At 32.3% G+C, this 18868-nt stretch overlaps 2 protein-coding genes across 4 annotated transcripts in view; one reads left to right on the top strand and one right to left on the bottom strand.

Moving 5' to 3' along the window:
* LOC125838691 (casein kinase 1-like protein 3) overlaps nt 1-18868 on the top strand; it is a 509325-nt gene that overhangs the window by 128548 nt on the left and 361909 nt on the right. The gene's annotated exons all lie outside the window — the stretch shown is intronic.
* Nucleotides 1-18868, bottom strand: part of LOC125838676 (phospholipase D alpha 1-like) — a 43219-nt gene that overhangs the window by 954 nt on the left and 23397 nt on the right. The window contains exons 1-3 of one of the 3 annotated variants that reach the window (XM_049517714.1): nt 3830-3990; nt 3543-3661; nt 13-1909 (exon numbers count right to left, since the gene is read on the bottom strand). The exons of 1 other annotated variant lie outside the window; for it this stretch is intronic. In XM_049517714.1, coding sequence (XP_049373671.1) covers nt 13-1909; nt 3543-3635 — 1990 coding nt within the window. In that variant the 5' untranslated portion in view covers nt 3636-3661; nt 3830-3990. Of the gene's footprint in view, nt 1-12; nt 1910-3542; nt 3662-3829; nt 3991-18868 lie in introns of those variants that run through there. One more of the 3 variants, XM_049517716.1, reaches the window with a different exon arrangement.

Here is an 18868-nt window from a genome sequence, read left to right as displayed (position 1 = left end):
CACTGAACTTGCCTATCATCATTTTGGCATGAACGTAAATCATGAAACGTCTGGCTTCTTGAGCTTTTTGATAGTCTGAATCGGGTTCTGGTGATTCAGAAGGCTCATATTCTCCTGTCTTCTTTGTTTCCCTATTGCCAAGGCAAAAGAAACTCAAGTAGTCCTTAGGATTTGCTACAATTCCTTTGGCTTTAAGAGCTTGAATTATGTCGGTGTACATCATTTTCATGGTTCTCCTTTGCCAATCCAGTATTGCTTGTACAGATGCACTCTCAGGAAGACCTTCTGGCCACATTGGAACCACAACATAGGCCGTAAACCTTTCCCCTGCTTCAATCTTGCTAACTATCTTCAAAGACAACTCCTTTGGGATCAAATGTAGAGCATTAACGTCTTCATCCTTGATATCATCGGAGTTCCATGAAAAGGAGCTTCCTAAGAAGTACTGGTTTTCGATGTAAATAAAATGATTTGCTCGACGAATGGCATTAATATATCCATCTTGTATGCTTCGATCAATGATGTTGTCCTTTCCACTTATAAGACCAGACTTGGCTGCCTCCTCAGGAGCATCGGGGAAGCCAAAAGCTGCTCCCCCATCAATTGATCGAAAAACTTGAACATTCCACGTGTCATGATCATCAGGATACATAGCAGGTGAAGGTGGTATGATTATATTCTCGATATCCCTTAGGTTCATAAGCAAGTCCTTTCCACCTTGCTTCCTCCACCTCTGTTCAAAATTGAAGAGCACATCCCAAGCTGCTGGCCCTTCTATTCGGCAATGGATATCGTGCCAAGGCTCTCTTGGCCCCCCTTTCTGAATCGTAGCACCAGTGAAATTTGGTTGGTGAAAATCATCATGATGTGCTGTGTCCAAAGTCCTGAAAAGGGGGTGAAATTGTGTATCATATCTACCATCACAAAGGTCAATCCCACCAATATAACTCACAATTCTCCGTCTCTCTGTGTCTCCATTAGGCAATTCTCCATCAACAACTACAATCTTTTGATGATGAGTAAACATTGTCCCAATCTCTATATTTTGAATAATGCTCCGTCCATCATCAGGATTTCGAGGACACAACACACAATGTACTTCAGAGTCTTCAAAATAAGTAGCAGTTTCTTGATCATGAGTAGCCATTAGCCCATCTTGTTTCAACACAGGAACCGATGTTCTGTCATCCCAGACCAGCATTAGAACTCTCACACCTTCATTAGCTTTCTTCTTAAGCAACTCCCCGAGCGTTATGTCTCCACCAGGCTTAGGCCTCCTCGTATCCCTTATCAAAGTAATCTCCGTATAAACAGACCATCCAGTTATGTAAATCAAATGCTTTGCATTAGTGATGGCATCGAAAATGTCTTCCCAACATCTTTGTGGCTCATAAAACTTGCCACCAGCCAGAGGAATTTTCGGGACAAAGTTATCAGGAACATGAGAATCTTGGTAAAGGGTGACCTTACATCCTTGTCTTTGACTAAAGAATGTGTAAGGAACTCCAGGAAATCTTGTAACTCTTATCCCTCTATTCCAATTATACTCCCTTGTGACATCAAAATACTGCAACTTCACATGAATTTTAGAGTGTCCTTGCACGGGTTTTCGTTCTGTATTGAGGATTTCAAGCCATTCATCAACAACTTCTCCATCTATCAATCGTTCAACTGGTAAGTAAGCTCTTCCTATGAGTTCTGCTCCAATTGGATTATCAGCTTTGACAGTGAATATGACATCGGAAGCCATATGAGCACAGTAAATGTGGAATGACTCGTACCACCGTGGATTTTTGTGTTCATCGAGCAATCTGGTTCTGCCAACTCTGGCTTTTCCAAGATCAATGGTTGCATACAGTGTTGATGCTGTCTTGTTGAAGCCAATAGCTCCTTCAATGCCTTGAACAACCTACAACAAAATGGAAAACAATGTTGTTACTGTCTTGTAACATGTCAAACTCTATAATTGTAGTTGTTTGCTAAAGAACTTCTACTAGCTTTTAAGATTAAAGAATAGCAACATACAAAAATATCATATAACCGTAACACTAAATCAAAAATAATTTGTAAATGTCCTTAAAGTCTATAGCAATATTGAATTGAATTTAGTGACAATTAACTAATGTCAGTTATAGTGTAAATTCGAATAAACAATTTGGAAAATAAAATATTTCCTTCACTTCAATGGTATGCTTATACTGCATCATGACATGTTTAAAGTTAAATCACAAGGTTCAAAATTATCTTTCTTTTATATATTGTGGTCAATATTGTCAAACTATCTCCGATTTTTTTAAGTGTTTTTAAAAAATTTAAAACAAAACAACAACAAATAACATATTCAATATATTTTTATAAGTGGAATTTGAAAATGATAAAATATATATAAATCTTATTATTAATTTGTGGAAATCGAAATTTTTTTTGCGACCCTCAATCGACTCAAACAACACACGACACTACAATTTAAAAAAGATACAAAGATTAAGAAAAAGTGTAATAGACTGTACAAAACAGAACAATATGATAAATGAAGAAGTTATACGGATCATTTCAGAGAAAAAAATTTATATTTTTTAAGAAAGAATTAATACTACTATAATTTCTCAGTATAAATTAATTGTGGAGCAAAATGATAAGGCCAATATCTTACGTTCTTTGCTCTTTTTTATTTGTCCATAATAAACTATGTACTTTCTTTTTTTTAAAATGATAAATGAAATAAATATTTTACTATAATATTCATAATTATTAGTATTTAAAAAAATCATAAAAAATAATTTATGAAATTAATAGTTAATGTTAAAAATATAACAAAATAAAAATATTGTACATTCTAAAGTTTCAACAACTCCACCACCCAAAAATTTGCAATAATTAAATTCATGCTATCCACAAATTCCCCATCGCTAACTCACCTACTTGCCGTCCACAAATAAATCACTCTAGTGCAGATACACACACTTCCCTTCTTTCTCTTCAGTTTTTTTTTTATCGGGTTTGATATTCGCATTAAAATTTAATTAATTTGAATTCCTGCTACATAGGAAAATCATGTTTCCTACCAAGAATTTTTCGATATTCAGGGTTCAAATTCAAAACATCTGGTTAAGGGAGGAGTAGCTCTCTTCAATTGTAAATACTTTGAACAAGGAAAAAAGTTTCACATCGGGTGGTTAATAAAAAATCATGAGATGGATGGTCTTTGTATATAAATTTGGATAATTTTTCCCCAATGAGTTAGCACGTTTTGAAGGTTGAGTCAGATCCAAAATTTATTTCTTTACCAATTCCGATCCATCTCCCAAATTCCTAAGAAGAACTCAACGCATAATTCATTTAAATCAAACCAATTAACAAGAAATTAATAAGGTTGCATTCCTATATTTGTGTTCTATCTACACAAATATACTTTCAATTGATTTGATGGAACTAATTATCTGGCAAGAAATTACTAACTCACAAAATAAAGTACTATACATGTTTTCATATGGATACTAAATTGAAGTGTGGAAAGAAAGGATTAAGATTAAAATTTTCACCTTATTGAAAATGTCTCTTCCAAAATTAGTACGAAGCTTATCAACTTCAAATATAGTAGCATGAAGTGTACCATGTAGCAAAATTTGTGCCATCTTCCTTCCCTTCAATCCACAATTCACTAGCAAATGTCAACCAAACAACATATCATATTAAGACGGAAATTCAAAATTCATAAACTAAAAATCTTTAGTCCGCCTTTGTCATAGAGGAGCCAAAGCTTTATTTGTTACATCATAAGAAATATATACAAATCATATGAAGAAGAAGAGTTCATTAAAGTAATTACCTTAGTTTAAAACTTGAGCTGACAAAGAAAATCTTTAGATAAGAATAAGATGAGAGGCGATCAATAGAAGCCGCATGTATATATAGAGAGGTATCTTTTAGAATAAATTAATTAAATGCAGTGGCAAAGTAAAAAAATTGGCTTAAAGTGTGGTTTTTTTTTCTCAATTGAGTTACGTGTAAAATTAAATATATACTTATAGTTGCTAATATTTATTTTATGTATATCATATAATATTTCGACGAGGGGTGTGCATTAAACCACCTTTCACGCTCCGTCATACTTCAATTCTAGATGTTGACATCCATCTTCCCTTGTGAACTAAAATAAATATATAAAGAAAAAGAACTCCCATATATTATTATGATGATGTTTAATAAAGCAAAAAGTAAAGGAAATCAAGTAGTAGTAATATGGTATCTTTCTCCCCCCAAAAAAGTCAAGCATAAAATTTTGTTTGGTTTGTTTAACAGGAAAAAAATCACAGCATATCTTAACACAATGATTAAAATAATCTTCATAGTTCAGTTGACTGACTATTTAAATTTTCATCTTGTTGGTGAGAGTTTGATTTAATTTTGTAATTCCTTTTTCCTACCCTTAATGCTTAATTAGCTTGTGTCATTAAACTTCGTATTACTAATATTTATGTTCTTCCATCTCATATTATTTGTTCATATTAAAAATATTTATCTCGAATTATTTGTAAATTTATAAAATTAATTAATTTTTTTCCCGTTATTTCCTTAAGATTAATTATTTTTGAAAGTGTACATACCGTAATGTTTAAAAAAATTCTTTAACTATTGATCTTTTTCATATACATATTAAGTTAAAAGAATGCATTAATTGTCTGGATAAGGTCCATAAATTGAGAGTATGAAAACAGTTAAAAGATTGAATTAGTAAAATTTTTGTTTAATTTATAATCTTTTAATAGACATATCCAAAAAAAAAAGAAGAAGTGGACATATAATATAAATCGGAGAAAATCTATGTTACACATTGAAATTTAGATACTATTATTTGACGCTGAGATACATTGTGTATATATTAGTATTTAGTAATACATAAGTTACAAAAACTAAAGATTAAAAAAATAATCCATTAAAGCAAGCAATCCCAACACATATATAATAATCCTTACATTATTGTTTGGGGTCAGCTTATAGGACCAATTGGATTCTTCGGCATCATGTCTTATTAATTTTATTTTTTTACCTTTTACTATTTAAATAACAAGCTAAGGTTCAATACAAGGTTGTGTGAAAAAATCGAATCGACCTATAAATCGAATAAATAAAGTGTTATTAGTTTATTATTAGTGGGTTAACAATTTTTAATGGTTTTATAAAAAATAAATTATTGGGTTATCGGTTTAGTTTTGATTCTTTAATATTGGGTTATTCGGTAAAATGATTACCCATTAAGATAATAATAATTTACTACTTTACCCGTACATAAGTAAATATTAATCTCAATACCTTTTTAGTTAGGCAAAAGTGTTCATTACCCCCCTGAACTTGAAGCTTTTTATTCAGTGTACACCTAAATTATATTTCGTTTTAATTACCCCCTCGAACTTGTTTATTCCTCCATCGCGTACACCTTTATTGTCCACCTACTCCAATCGTGACTACACGCGCGTGACAGGTTGACAAAAGTGGTGATGTGGATTTTCAGCTGGATAAATAATAGTCCCACCTAGCCACAATTGCTTTGAATTTAATCAGAAATATTAATGGCAGTAAATGCCAACTTAAACGGGTCCATTTCCCCACTTTTTGAAGAACACTCATGACTCAACCAACGTCTCTTAGTCTTCTTAAATTTGTTTTGTGTATATATATTTTCTTAATTAATAATCTAGAAACTGACCTTGATTCTCTTCAACCACCACCCACCTCTTTCAATATCTACCAAAAATTGTTTAAAATAATTTGTCTTCTAAAACATTAGAATTCTTTTGCATTTACAAAAATGTGAGCTTTTCACCAATTTTTTGATATTTAAATGCTGAGAAAACAAACAATTATAATTATTCAATTTTTTGATTTAAAAAAAGAATCTTAATTAACAGCCTATTTTTCATGAACTGATGTTGTTTCAAATTTTGTATTAATTAGATTCCTATATAATGTGTGTAATATCATACTCTAATTTGTGTTAAAGTTTAATTTACTCAATCGTCATTTTTTTTGGGTGTATTATAATTCAGAATTGGAGGAGTCCCACATAAATAAACAAGTCTCCTATTATAATTCATGAATTTAACAAATGCAATTAAAATGAAAAAAAGAGAAAAATACTGAAATTTGAAAAGGGAGAAGGGATTAGGGAGAATAAATAGTTAGAGAATAGAGAGAGAAAATTCTGAAAATATGTCAAATATTAAAGAAAGATGGAGATTTTAGGTTTTTTTTTACCATTGTAGCTTTATGATGTGGCAAAAAATTACTTCTTACGCGCCTAGTAGAGTTTGTTTTCAATTTCTACACCAGGTGGACAATAAAGGTGTACGTGATGGAGGAATAGACAAGTTCAGGGGGGTAATTAAAACGGAATATAGTTTTGGTGTACACTGAATAAAAAGTTTCAAGTTCAGGGGGTAATGAACATTTTTGCCTTTTAGTTACTGTCTTTGCCTTTTAGCCTTCAATTAACACTTCATAGTGACTTTGAGTTCACAACTTCACATTATACAAAATGTCAAAACCTAAAGTAAGAACATTGTTCCTCTTAATTTCTTTTTGTGTTACACTTGTATAATTCTTTTCATGTTAGTTATTAGAGCAAACAACATAAATCCCACTAGTTTATAAGGTTCTTATTACTAGTATTCATGGTAGTTGCGAATATACTTCTTGTACTAGATTTCATTGGTTGAATACATGTATCTGTCTAGTTAAGATACATGAATCCGAAGAATGGATACATGTTCAATTAAGGACTGTAACTAAAATGCTTAATTTGAGGAGGAAATCATTCATTAAACAACTTTTGAGTATATTTAGTCTGACAACTTTTATAAAAATTCTAATTTCTTCCATTTATTTTCGAGCAACAACAAAATGAGCAACTTTTCTTTTCAGAAATTTGAATTTGTTTCTTTGAATTTCGAGATTTTCTTTTTTCAATATTTCATATTTAGAGAACAATGTGTGAGGTTGTTACTTTGTTGAATATTTTGATGACAAAGTATATTGTGGTTTTTGAACTAGATACAAACCTTCATTTAAAAATCTTACATAAATAAAAATTATTAATTATCTGGATCTGGATACATGCCTTTTACTAATGTACTTGAAGTATGTATCTGATTCATGCACTTAATTTCATTAGATGTATCTCTTGTGTTTTTAAATTATGAACAGTCAAATATTTTCCACATATGTATATTTGATAAATACTTTGTGAGTAAGATGGATTAACTATGTACCAGTTACATGTAGCATATAACATATACATGTAGTTGAAACTTGTTATGTATATGAAGTGTTTATTTAATTATTTGAATCGATAAATGTGCGTTTTGACTTTGGTGGGTCTTCATTATCACTAATTGCGCTAACAATGAATTTGTGATTGTCGTAATTCCATAAAAGTATGATTTACAATGATCTCGTTGAAGTATGACCAGATACATGACAAATGTGTCCCAAATACACTAAGAAAACATACTAGATCATGACAGAAAATCTCAAATACATGAAATAACATCTTCAGATACATGACATTAAACAACTCATATATATTTAATAGAAAATACATATACATTTAATAAATAAATCAGATACATGGAATAGTTTCATATGCAATGGATGGTGCCAGTATAACTTTCTCAGGCATTTGAATCGTTTCGATTCTTTAGATCTCCTCAAAATTGACAACTCAAATTGGTTTTGGATCTTGTTATTCAACTTTTTTTTTTGACGTTTAAACAACTTGTTTCTGGTCACCGTAGTTATTCTAATACCCTTTCTCATTTTCATTGATGATGAAACATCGCCGCTGGCTGAGGTTCCTTGAATCTGTCAATCAAATAATTTTGTGGCCGCAAAACTTCTATTCCCATCTTCTCAAACAAAGTAAAAGAAAATCAAAATTTGTACGAATAAAATCCAAGAAAGATTGTATTGCTCCATTTTTATTCAGTTTTTGATGATTTAGTGAAGAAGATCAATGAGTGAGTGAGAGAGAGAGAGAGTGTAAAATGAACGTGGGATAGGAGATTGAGGATGTAGGAAGAGCGAATATGATGGAGGTGAATGGAGGACATTAAGGTTGATCAGAGAGAATAATACTGATTGTTATTGGATCACTAATTGTTGTGTTTAAATGTACAAATAATTAATCAATCCTAATTTTAAGGGACGTATGTATTTGATTGTTTCTTTTAAAATATATGGTAAACAATATTAAAAGTGGCAATATATGTTATTGTTTGAAAGTAGAAGTAAGGTTAGTATGGTAGTGATGTATGTCTAGTTTGGTAATTTTTCCTAGTTATTATTGTTTCTATTTTATGAGCATTCGTAAAATTGCATTATTGTCATGTGGCGTCAAATTGTTGTTCTATAAGTAGTTAAACTGAAAATCGATCTGCTAGGGATCAAAATTGATAAACTGATAAGAAATATCTTATTGTTTGATTATTGATTTAGCGTATTTAAAAATTAAAAATTGATAAATCGAATCAATAATACATAAAACTGAACTGAACCGACAATGCACACCAACCTCTAACTTAAGCATAAGTTATTTAAATTTTTGTACTTTGAATTATGACTCAGTTTTCATTATTTTTACATTATTATTTGCTGAAAAAATAGTTTATGAATAAGAAAAGATTTAAATATATCTTCCGTGTTTGAAGCTTTTTATACGGTGTACACCTAAACTAAATTCCATTTTAATTGTCCCCCCGAACTTGTTTATTCCTCCGTTGAGTACACCTTTATTGTCTGATCACTCCAATCGTGTCTACACGAGCATGACACCTAGATAAATATTAGCCACCTGGATAAATTTTAGCCACCTAGATAATTAAATGTTAGGTTTGTCACCTAGATTAAAACTTCCGGACTAATCTCTAAACCTCTCACTAAGCTCTAACTTTTGGTAAGAAGTGTAATCGACGGATGACGACAAATTTCAAAACTTTTGGCTAAGAAGTGTAATCGATGGAGTAAAGGGTAGATTTCACGAAACTCGATCTTTCTGGATTTGGGTCAGTTACAGTTCTTAGACGTGAAGGCTTGCTCGATTTCGTGAAGCATTTGGTCAATTGATCGATTTTCTTTGGATCTTGTCTGAAATTGTTACCAAGTAAGTGATTATCCACTCTTATGATGTGTTATTGTTTGTTTCCTTTATTTTTTCATTTATATTTTTCCCTATTTTTCGTTTAAGGTTTCGCCGTAATTTGACTAGGGTTTCGCCATAGTTTTCGATTAGGGGTTTTATGGTTTTCAACTAGAATTTTCACTTAATGAATGTATTATTATGAAGTCGTTCAGCTTCTGCATGCATGAGTATTAGGGTTTCTGGTAATTAGTTCAAAAAATTAGGGCTTTTTAGTAAAATTAAGATTCTAGGGTTTTTATTTCAATATTCTATTTTGGTATTGTTAAATGGTGGGGTATTTTGTAATTTCCTTATGTATATTTGTATGGTGTTGAGTAATGTGGCTACTAAGTACCAATTATGTTTTTGTATTGTTTATTATAATTTCCTTGTATAATTGTTGCTTATGAGTTAAATTTGGTTTTGTTGCTTCTGTTTTGGTGTTGTTGCCTCTGTTTTGGTGTTATTGTATATTTTTTGGTGGTGTTGCTTCTATTTTGGTGTTGTTGCCTCTGTTTTGTTGTTGTTCCCTTGTACAATATATTGATTGTTATTGGTGGTTATAGGTTGACACTATGGCTACTAAGTACCTCAATTTAGGGTTCAAATTTGGGGGTATCTTGGTGAGTGAGGTAGGTCCAATATATGTTGGGGGTAGGACTGAATATGTAGAGAATGTGGATGAAGATCATTTGTCAATTCCTGAACTTGCAGATTATGCTAAGTCTTTTGGGATTAGTAAGTTAGGAAAAACTTATGCTAAGTCTCTAGGGGGTGATCTGGTGGAATTAAAAAATGACATGGACATTTGTAACATTGCATTATTTATGCATGATGGGGACACAGTAGATATTTATGTGTGTGATGACACTATTTTGGAGGATGTGGGTCCCAGTGAAGGTCAAATTAGTCAATCTTTAAGTCAAGTGGTTGAGTCTTTTAATGCACATGGGAATCTGATGGTTCTTTAACTGCATAGCCAAAAAAACAAGATCTAGGGTTAGGTTTTTTTTCTTCCTTTCCATCTAGTGAAAGAGTTGAGAATGATGGGCTTGCAAGGGTCCAACAAGAAACTGATGATGATTATTCTTCAATAGATTGGACTGATACTGAAGAAGAAGGTGAACCTACTGTCCAACAAGGAACTAAACCTTTTATTCAAGAAGAAGTTGAACCAAGTGCCCAAGAAAATGCAAAGAAAGACATAGACAGTGATTCTATTTGTTCTGACCAGTCTATTGACTATGGAAGTGATGTGCATGAGGAGTTGAGGATTGTTAAGGAAGATGTGAGAAAGTTTAAAGAAAGTAGGAGGAGAAAGAAGAAGGAAAAAACAAAAGGGTTTTTAGGTGAAGTTGGACTTGATGAAGGGTATGAGGATATTGAAAAAGGCAAACAAAACTTCAAGGGTAAGCTAACAGAGGATGAGCCATACTATGACAGTTCTGATTGTGATAGTTTTCAAAGTGATGAAGAAGAACCTGTTTCTGATGATGAACTTGAAGGAGAGAGTTTAAGGGGCAGAATTTCTAACAAAACTTTCCACCTCTTGCTTTCATAGAAAAAAGAATTTAGGAGATGAAATCCCAATTACATTACTGCAGGCCAAAATTGGATTTGAAAGAGCAAGCCAGAGAAAAGAGGCGTTGAGATAATACCTTTAATCCTAATCTCATCTACTGAAAAAGGGAGCCCCCTTGATCACCTGAAGAGATTTTTAGGCAGAATTGGCATAATTATTACCGTGAGGATTGAGCTGCCAAAAGAGATTATCCTCCTTTGGGCTGGAAGATAAGATTTATGCAGCCCATAGAAAAAGAAAAAGAAGAAAGTATTCTGAAGCCAAATGCTCTTGGATGGGTAGTTGAATAGGGGGATAAATCCTTTTTTCTCCTTTATATTGAATGTAGTCAATCATTTTGAGGTCATGAGAACAAAGAGTCATAGAGATGTGAGAAGGAAGAAAGAAGAGTAATAAAGTGATATATGATTCTACTTGTGATGTTGTAATATGGCAGTGTGGTTTGGTATTTGAAAGTGTAAAGAAATTTAGAGAGGCAATTACAAAATATGCTATAAAAAAAGAGTTGAGTTAGACAAGTACGTGAATGAGAGTACTAGAGTAAGAGTCAAGTGTAAAAGTGGTTGTCCATGGCTGTTGTATGCAAGCAAGGAAGGGAGGAGTGAGAACTTCACTATCAAGACATACAACCCAAGGCACATATATACCAGGACCACCAATAATATTTTGGTGTAATTCAAAAAATTTATGCAAGTATTTGAAAGATAAGATTATTTCTCAACCTAGTATAAAAGGGTGGGAAATACAAGCTTTGGTGAGAAAAGAGTTGAATGTTCATGTAGGCAAGATAGTTTGTTTAAAAACAAGAAAAAATATTTTAAAGGAAATTATGGGGGATCATGTGGCAGAATTTAACAGAATCCTAGACTACAAGGATGTGTTACTCCAAAAAAATCCTAGTAGCACTTGTGTTGTGAAGCTTAAAGATTTAGAATCAGAAAATGGGATAAAACAATTTCACTCATTTTATATATGTTTTGATGCTATGAAAAAGGATTTCTAACAAGGATGCAAAAGATGTATAGGGCTGGATGGGTGTTTTCTAAAAGGAATTTGTAAGTGTCAACTTTTGGTAGCTGTTGCTAAGGATGCAAACAACCAAATGTATCCAATAGCATGGGCAGTAATTGGTACTGAAAGCAAGTTGACATGGAAATGGTTCATGACTATTCTGCAAAATGATCTTAATCTAGGAGATGGTTCCCAGCTCATTATCATTAGTGGTATGCAAAAGGTAACTGAATTTCTTTTTTTTTTTGTTTATCTTTAATTTAATTTGATCAAAATTTAACTATCTTTATTATTTTGCTTTGCAACTACAGGGACTAATAGCTGCTGTAGATGAACTATTTCTAGAATGTGAGCACAGAATGTGTGCTAGACACATATTAGCAAATTGGTCACAAAACTTCAGAGGCATAGAGAAAAGGAAGAAATTTGGGGCTTGTGCTAGATCAACATTTGAGGCACAATTTAAGTACAATATAAATGCCCTATCCAAGTTGGAAAAAAGTATAGTTGAAGCCCTAATCAAATACAATAAGGAGAAATGGTGCAAAGCTTTTTTCCAAACATTTTCAAAATGTGATAGTATAGATAACAACATGGCAGAGAGTTTCAATGCTTGGACCTTGGGACCTAGGAACAAGACTATTATAACTATGTTGGAAGAAATTAGAGTTAAGGTGATGAGTAGGGTGAGTAAGTCAAGATCATTTGCTGAAACATGGACAGATGGAATATCTCCAATGGCAATGATGGTATTCAATACCAATGTAACAAGATCAATGTAGTGCAACATTAAATGGAATGGTGATGATGGATTTGAAGTGTTAGAAGGGGTATACAAGCATACTGTGAACTTGGGTCAACAGAAATGTAGTTGCAGATCTTGGGAATTAAAAGGTATCCCATATGCACATGGTATAGCAGCAATGAACCACTTGAACATGGATGTATCACAAGCAATTTCAAGCTGGTATAGAAAAGAGACATATTTGAAGACATATTCTCATTTCATTCAACCAGTCCCAAACATGGAAATGTGGTCTGAAAGCAGAAACCCAATGGTTGAACCACCTGAGGCAAGGCAAATGCTTGGTAGGCCACCAAAGAACAGAAGAAGAGAAATTAGTGAAGAGAAAAGCTGGGAAGTTGCCAAGAATGGGGACAGTAACGACATGTTCAATTTGCAAAAAAGCAAATCATAACAAGAGAAATTGTCCAAAAAATCCTAAACCTAAGTCTACACCACCACCCACTCAAGAGGTACATTCACATTAATTTTCTTTTATAAATTAGATTAGATTACTTATTAATTTAGTCTCTTATTGTATTCTTTTTCTACTCACATTAGTCCATCACTGGAAAAAAGAGGGGTAGAGGTCAATCTGAAAAAGCAAGCAACAACAAGACTGGTACAAAAAGAGGTGCAGGAAGTGGTTACAAGAAGAGGCCTAAAGTGGTTGGACAAGGTGTATTTGTTGCTGATATTGGATATACATGTATTAATGTAAGTGTCTTATAAAACTGTCAAAATTTTATTTTTAAATGTGAGACCCAAAGTAACTATGTTGTTAATATTGCAGCAAGGATTGTCTAGCAGTAGGAGGGCTAATACTAGTGTGGTGAGTTCTGCGCATGTGACAAGTGATATTGGTTTTAAACCTACCAAGGGATTGAAGTGAAAAGGCAAAAAGACCATGACTCAAAGAGAACTTTAAGTCCAAAGTGTTATGCGTCATATTCAAACCAAATCAAAAGCTGCTGAAATTCAAACAAGGGCACAAGCCAAGGAAAAATCACCCTCAAAGAAAACTTCTTAGTTGTGTGGTTGTATTTTGTGCTTGTGTGGTTGTTCAACCAAAGTAGTGTCTGTTTTGTGTTTTGGTCCTTGTGTGGTTGTTCAACCAAACTTAAAGTAGTGACTGTTTTTTATTTTGGTGGTTAACTTAAGTTATTGTGGTTGTTGGTTGAAACAATGAAATACTATGATGTTTGTGTTTGATGATCAAGAAAGCACTAGTTATGTTATGCCTTTATGTTATTATTTCGTGTTTCGTTATCATATTATCAATTACATGTAACTGTAGTTTTATGAAAAAAGGACAAGTCAATTGAACATACACAAAGATATATATATATATATATATAAAGTAGGCATTTTAATAATCTACTTTAAAGTATTTCTTATTTCTAATTACTTGATTTAAAAGATTAACTCCATAATTGATACCTTTTCATTTTCATAACTTCCACATCATAGTAAAGGATGGTGAATTAGAAATACATTAATGTTTCATGAAGTAACATACATTCATCTTAATGCATCAAATGAATTACAAATTTTGATTACCTTATATACGCAAGCCCTAAATTTCAATAACCAAAACTAGGAGTGTACAAAACTGAATCGAAAATCGAACCAAATCGCAAATCGAGTCAAATAGAAAAAAACCCTGAATAGTGATTTGGTTTGACTTGGTTTGGTATTAGAAAAAAAAACTCGACTATATTTGGGTTGGTTTGGTTTCAACTAAAAAAAACCAACTCGAGACCAAACCAACCCGACATTATATATATAATTTTAAAATTTTATTTTATACGTAACAATACTTACTTTGATATAATTTTTAAATATTTCTTATACTTTTTCATAATTTTAATCTTTTAATATATTATTTCATGTTTGAAAGTTAAAATTCTTAATGGTCCAATAAAGATTATAGTCCATAGATGTTGGTAATTATAATAAAGGTTAAATCAAAATCTAATTAATATACTAATGTAAAAAGAAAATCAATTCAACACTAAGAATGACAAAAATATTGAATATGTGTTCTTTAGTTTTACATAGGTTTAGACAACTAATATACATAATCTAATTTTAATTTCCTTTAATATTTACTCATGTAACTAATACTTATTAAACTTATCTTAGCATGATTTAGTACTTTTAAATTATGATCATTTTCATTATGACTTATTAATTTGCAATATGTATTTTATGCGATTTCATTATTATTTTTTTGTTAGATATTATAGTGTCATTAATCATATCATATTTTGCGTTATTTTCTTAAGAAACACCTTAGATAGTTGTATTTTGGTAGGACTAAAGAAATATTTGATGTACAAGTAAATTATATGTTTATATTAATACTTTACCGGAAAAATTCGAAAAACTCAAAAATATCCAAAAAAATTCGAGGTTGAAAAACCCGAGTTTTATTGGTTTGGTTTATAAATTCAAAAATCCGACACAAATGGTTTGGTTTGATATTTGAAAAATTCGAACCAACCCGACCATGTACACCTCTGACCAAAACCCCTCATTTCTTGGTTGCATTAATACTTAGAAATAAGTCAAATAACTACAACCCTCCAGATTCTAATAACCTAAACCCCCTAATTTATTTGCTTCACTAATAGAACATTTTCTTATAACTACAACCTATTAAATTTTAATAACCAAACCCACATTTCTTGGCTTCATATTTCTCAATTATTGCATACCCAATGATAGTTATATATACATTTATGATGGTTATTGCACACATATTTTTTTTTCCTGAAATGTTTCTTAAGCTTAATTAACATATTTGAATATTTTTTCAATTTTTTTTACGTCTTATATTATATATTTTTTGTTTTTTTAGTTTGATTTTATGGAACTTATACCCTTTCATTTATTTATTATTTGACTTTTTTATTTGCTTTAAATATTCACATTTATATCTCATATCTAACTACCTATTCAATTGCTACTATTAATATATATCTATATCTATAACTCTCATACTTTTCATATTTTTAAGATAACTTTTGGTGTTTCTCCATTTTTATTTATATAAATCATCTTCTTTGTTTCATGAGATCCTTAGGTATCCTTTTCATTCTATAGTTAAAATAGTGAAACATTTATATCATTTTTGTTCTATTGCTTCATTCTTTAGTTTGACTCAACAAAGAAGGATTTTGAATTTTGATTGACTATGATAGAAAGAGTCAACAAGAACTCGGAAAATTATGTACTATTTCTGTATTTCTGTTTACATCTATATTGTATGATTAAAGTCTTAACAAAGATGAGTACATTGTATTTTTTTGTGTTTTCTATTTATTAGACTTTTAAATTTAATTTTCTATGAATTTCTGATTGATTAATCATTTTTGGCTTTATTGAAAGTTTTCTAACTACTACCCAAAATTCTAAACTTACAGTTGGTTGCTTAAAAGAACTTGATTTTAAACATTCAAATACGCTCCTTATTTTGCCATATTTTAAAGATATATTAGTAATTAAAATTGCATTTTATTACTCACTACATGTTTTCATAAAATTTTAATTATTCCAACAAATCTATGAAAATTCTCTTGGAACACACGTGTAACACACGTATCTAGAAACTAGTATTACTATAAGTGGGAACAAATAAAGTTAAAATTTGAATTACGGTTTTACCCCTACTTGTCACGACCCAAAAATGGACGTGATAGCACTCGTTTTTCCCACCAAGACAAGTCAGCCTAAAACTCAACCATCACGATAAAATGCGGAAATAAACCATAAATACGAGTCTCATACTTTATATTAATGCGGAAATTCATAATCAACTTAAATATATCCCCAAAACCTGGTTGTCACGTGTATAAGCCTCTAACGTATTACAATTGATTCAAAAAAAATATACAAGTCTCAAATGACCTTCTCTCTATAATTGAACAAGATCATAAATAGGAGTAAGGAGGTCTGCTGAGATGACAAACAGTTACCTCACGAATCTCCAAGAGGCGTCGGAAAATAAGAGAATGGAAAGTATCACAAAATCCAGGCTCGTAACCTACAAAAATTGTAAAGCAAGGGGTGAGTACCAAATCACACGGTACTCAGCAAGTAAACCTCTAAACACAAGCTAAGGAAATGGAATGCAGATACTCCTTTACACACCAACCGAACCTCCTCAACTACAACCTGCATAAAACCAGCCCAACCTAACAGTTCACATTTACAAAGCCCTGATAACAACCAAAGTTGAGTTTTGATTACTGATTACTTATCAAATTCTTACTATTTGTTTCAACAATATAAGAGAAAAAACTAGAGTATACGTGTTCCCCACAAACTCATAACGTAGTAATCCTAGTAACATCAATCCTTTCCTAGTGTATTACATGCAAAGTGATAAGTTAGGTATCTCTAAATCCTTGGTCCGACATTTAGAGAATTTCACCCCGCACCTTGGTTCGGCTACGTGTGTATAATTTACTAACTCTTACCTTTACCTCATATTAGACATCATAATCGATGTTTGACTTAGTTATTACTTCACACCAATCGACACTAGCCTATTAGATAGTATCACACTAAATCTATGTTGATAATTCTTTTCTTGTTGATTACCTCCTTGGTCCGGCAAGTAGCAACAAGGCGAGTTCTAACGCGTGCACTCGTTAAAAAGACTTCTAAACGAAAGAATTATCAATGCATGCAAAACACTATTCAAAAATTGCTTATTTACTATTCATACTTTGTTAATCGCTCATGGTTCCCCCAACCCTAGTTGTGGATTTAGTTACCCATATTAGCAAGAACACAATTCATAGTTTTGGATGAAGAAATTATGAACTTACGTAAAGAGAATAATAAACCCAGAAATTTAACTTGAATTGCAAAGCCAAAATCTTCAAAACGAGCTTAGGAAATCAATAATTGCTAGAGTTGCAAATTAATCTCCAAAACGACAAAGTAAAACTAGAATAATAATGTCTAACCCCCAAAAACGAGATTTACATGCCCTATTTATAGAAAACAAATCCTAAATTAAAAGGGAAGCAAATTAAGGAAAGTTTGTTTAGGCACGCGTCTTTATTCCACGAGACTGACTTACGGAGCGTTGATGGATCAACGGTCCGTAAGTCCCTTCCGTCAGCCAGGACTTAGAAAATATTTCAGCTTCCAAAAATCAGCTTCTCTGAAGCAAACGACGGACTTGTAGTACGGACCGTAGATCGATCTACGATCTGTCAATCCCCTCCGTAGCTCCACACTTAGAATCTTCAAAAATCAGGTACTGGAACCCTCACAGTCTCATTCTACGGATCGATCAGTACGGTCCGTAGATCGATATATGGACCGTCAATGGCCACCGTGGTTCCACACTTGGTCAGATATATTTCCCTGATTTGTCATCCATACCTTGCCTGCTGATCTACGGTCATCACCTACGGACCGTCAATGGACCCACGATCCGTAGATCACCTCCGTGAATGCCCATTTTCTGCATTTCTTTCAGCTGTCTCTATACTTCTGCGCCTGAACATCTTTCCTGTAAAATACAATAAAAACACATAAAAACCAATACAAAAAGGCCCTAGATACACACAACTTGTAAGTGAAATGTATTAGAAATACTGTAAACTCACGGTATATCAACACCCTCAACTTAAATTCGTTGTTTGTTCTCAAGCGACGCACTACGACTCTAAACGACACTTGTATAGAAGCAAGCATTTCAGGCTCAATCAATCACATGGCTCTCTACCCCCCTCACTTTTCAGGTGCAAATTCATTCTTTTAGACTCGACAAGCTAATCCATATAGATCAAACCATGACACAGATCGACCAACTGACACACAACAAACATCTTCCCATTGTCACCAAGGTACCAACTTTCCGACAATGTAACTAGTGCCCTTACTTCAAATGAAATCCCCTTTTCACAAAAAATTAATGTCATTCATAGTACAATGATTTATTCAACACTTACGCTCATAAGTAATTTCAAATACAGTTAGTGCTTAATGCCATAAGCTTGCCCTTATTTGGCTTGTAACGTAGTTTCAGGGTCAGGTGTGGTACATTTGGGTATTGCTTAGTGACTTTCTGCCCTTCTTGACATTATACTAGGCTTTTAACCTCCTTTTCCCCTATTTTTGTCATACTATCGCTTTACCTTCTTTCCCTTAATTTTCTTCAACCACGGATGTGACTTTAGACTTTGAAGATCTTTGTACTTTTATTTTATTTATCTTTTAGCTTTCAACAAGTCACATCCTTTCCTCACGTTTTTTTTTCACATCACTCTTTTCATACCCATTTTTCTTTCAG

This window comes from Solanum verrucosum, unplaced genomic scaffold, assembly GCF_900185275.1.
Source record: "Solanum verrucosum unplaced genomic scaffold, falcon-dt-bn FXZP01000182.1, whole genome shotgun sequence".
Lineage (NCBI taxonomy): Eukaryota > Viridiplantae > Streptophyta > Magnoliopsida > Solanales > Solanaceae > Solanum > Solanum verrucosum.
The sequence above is the reverse complement of the archived record's forward strand: the minus strand, read 5'-3'. Positions and strand labels throughout refer to the sequence as shown.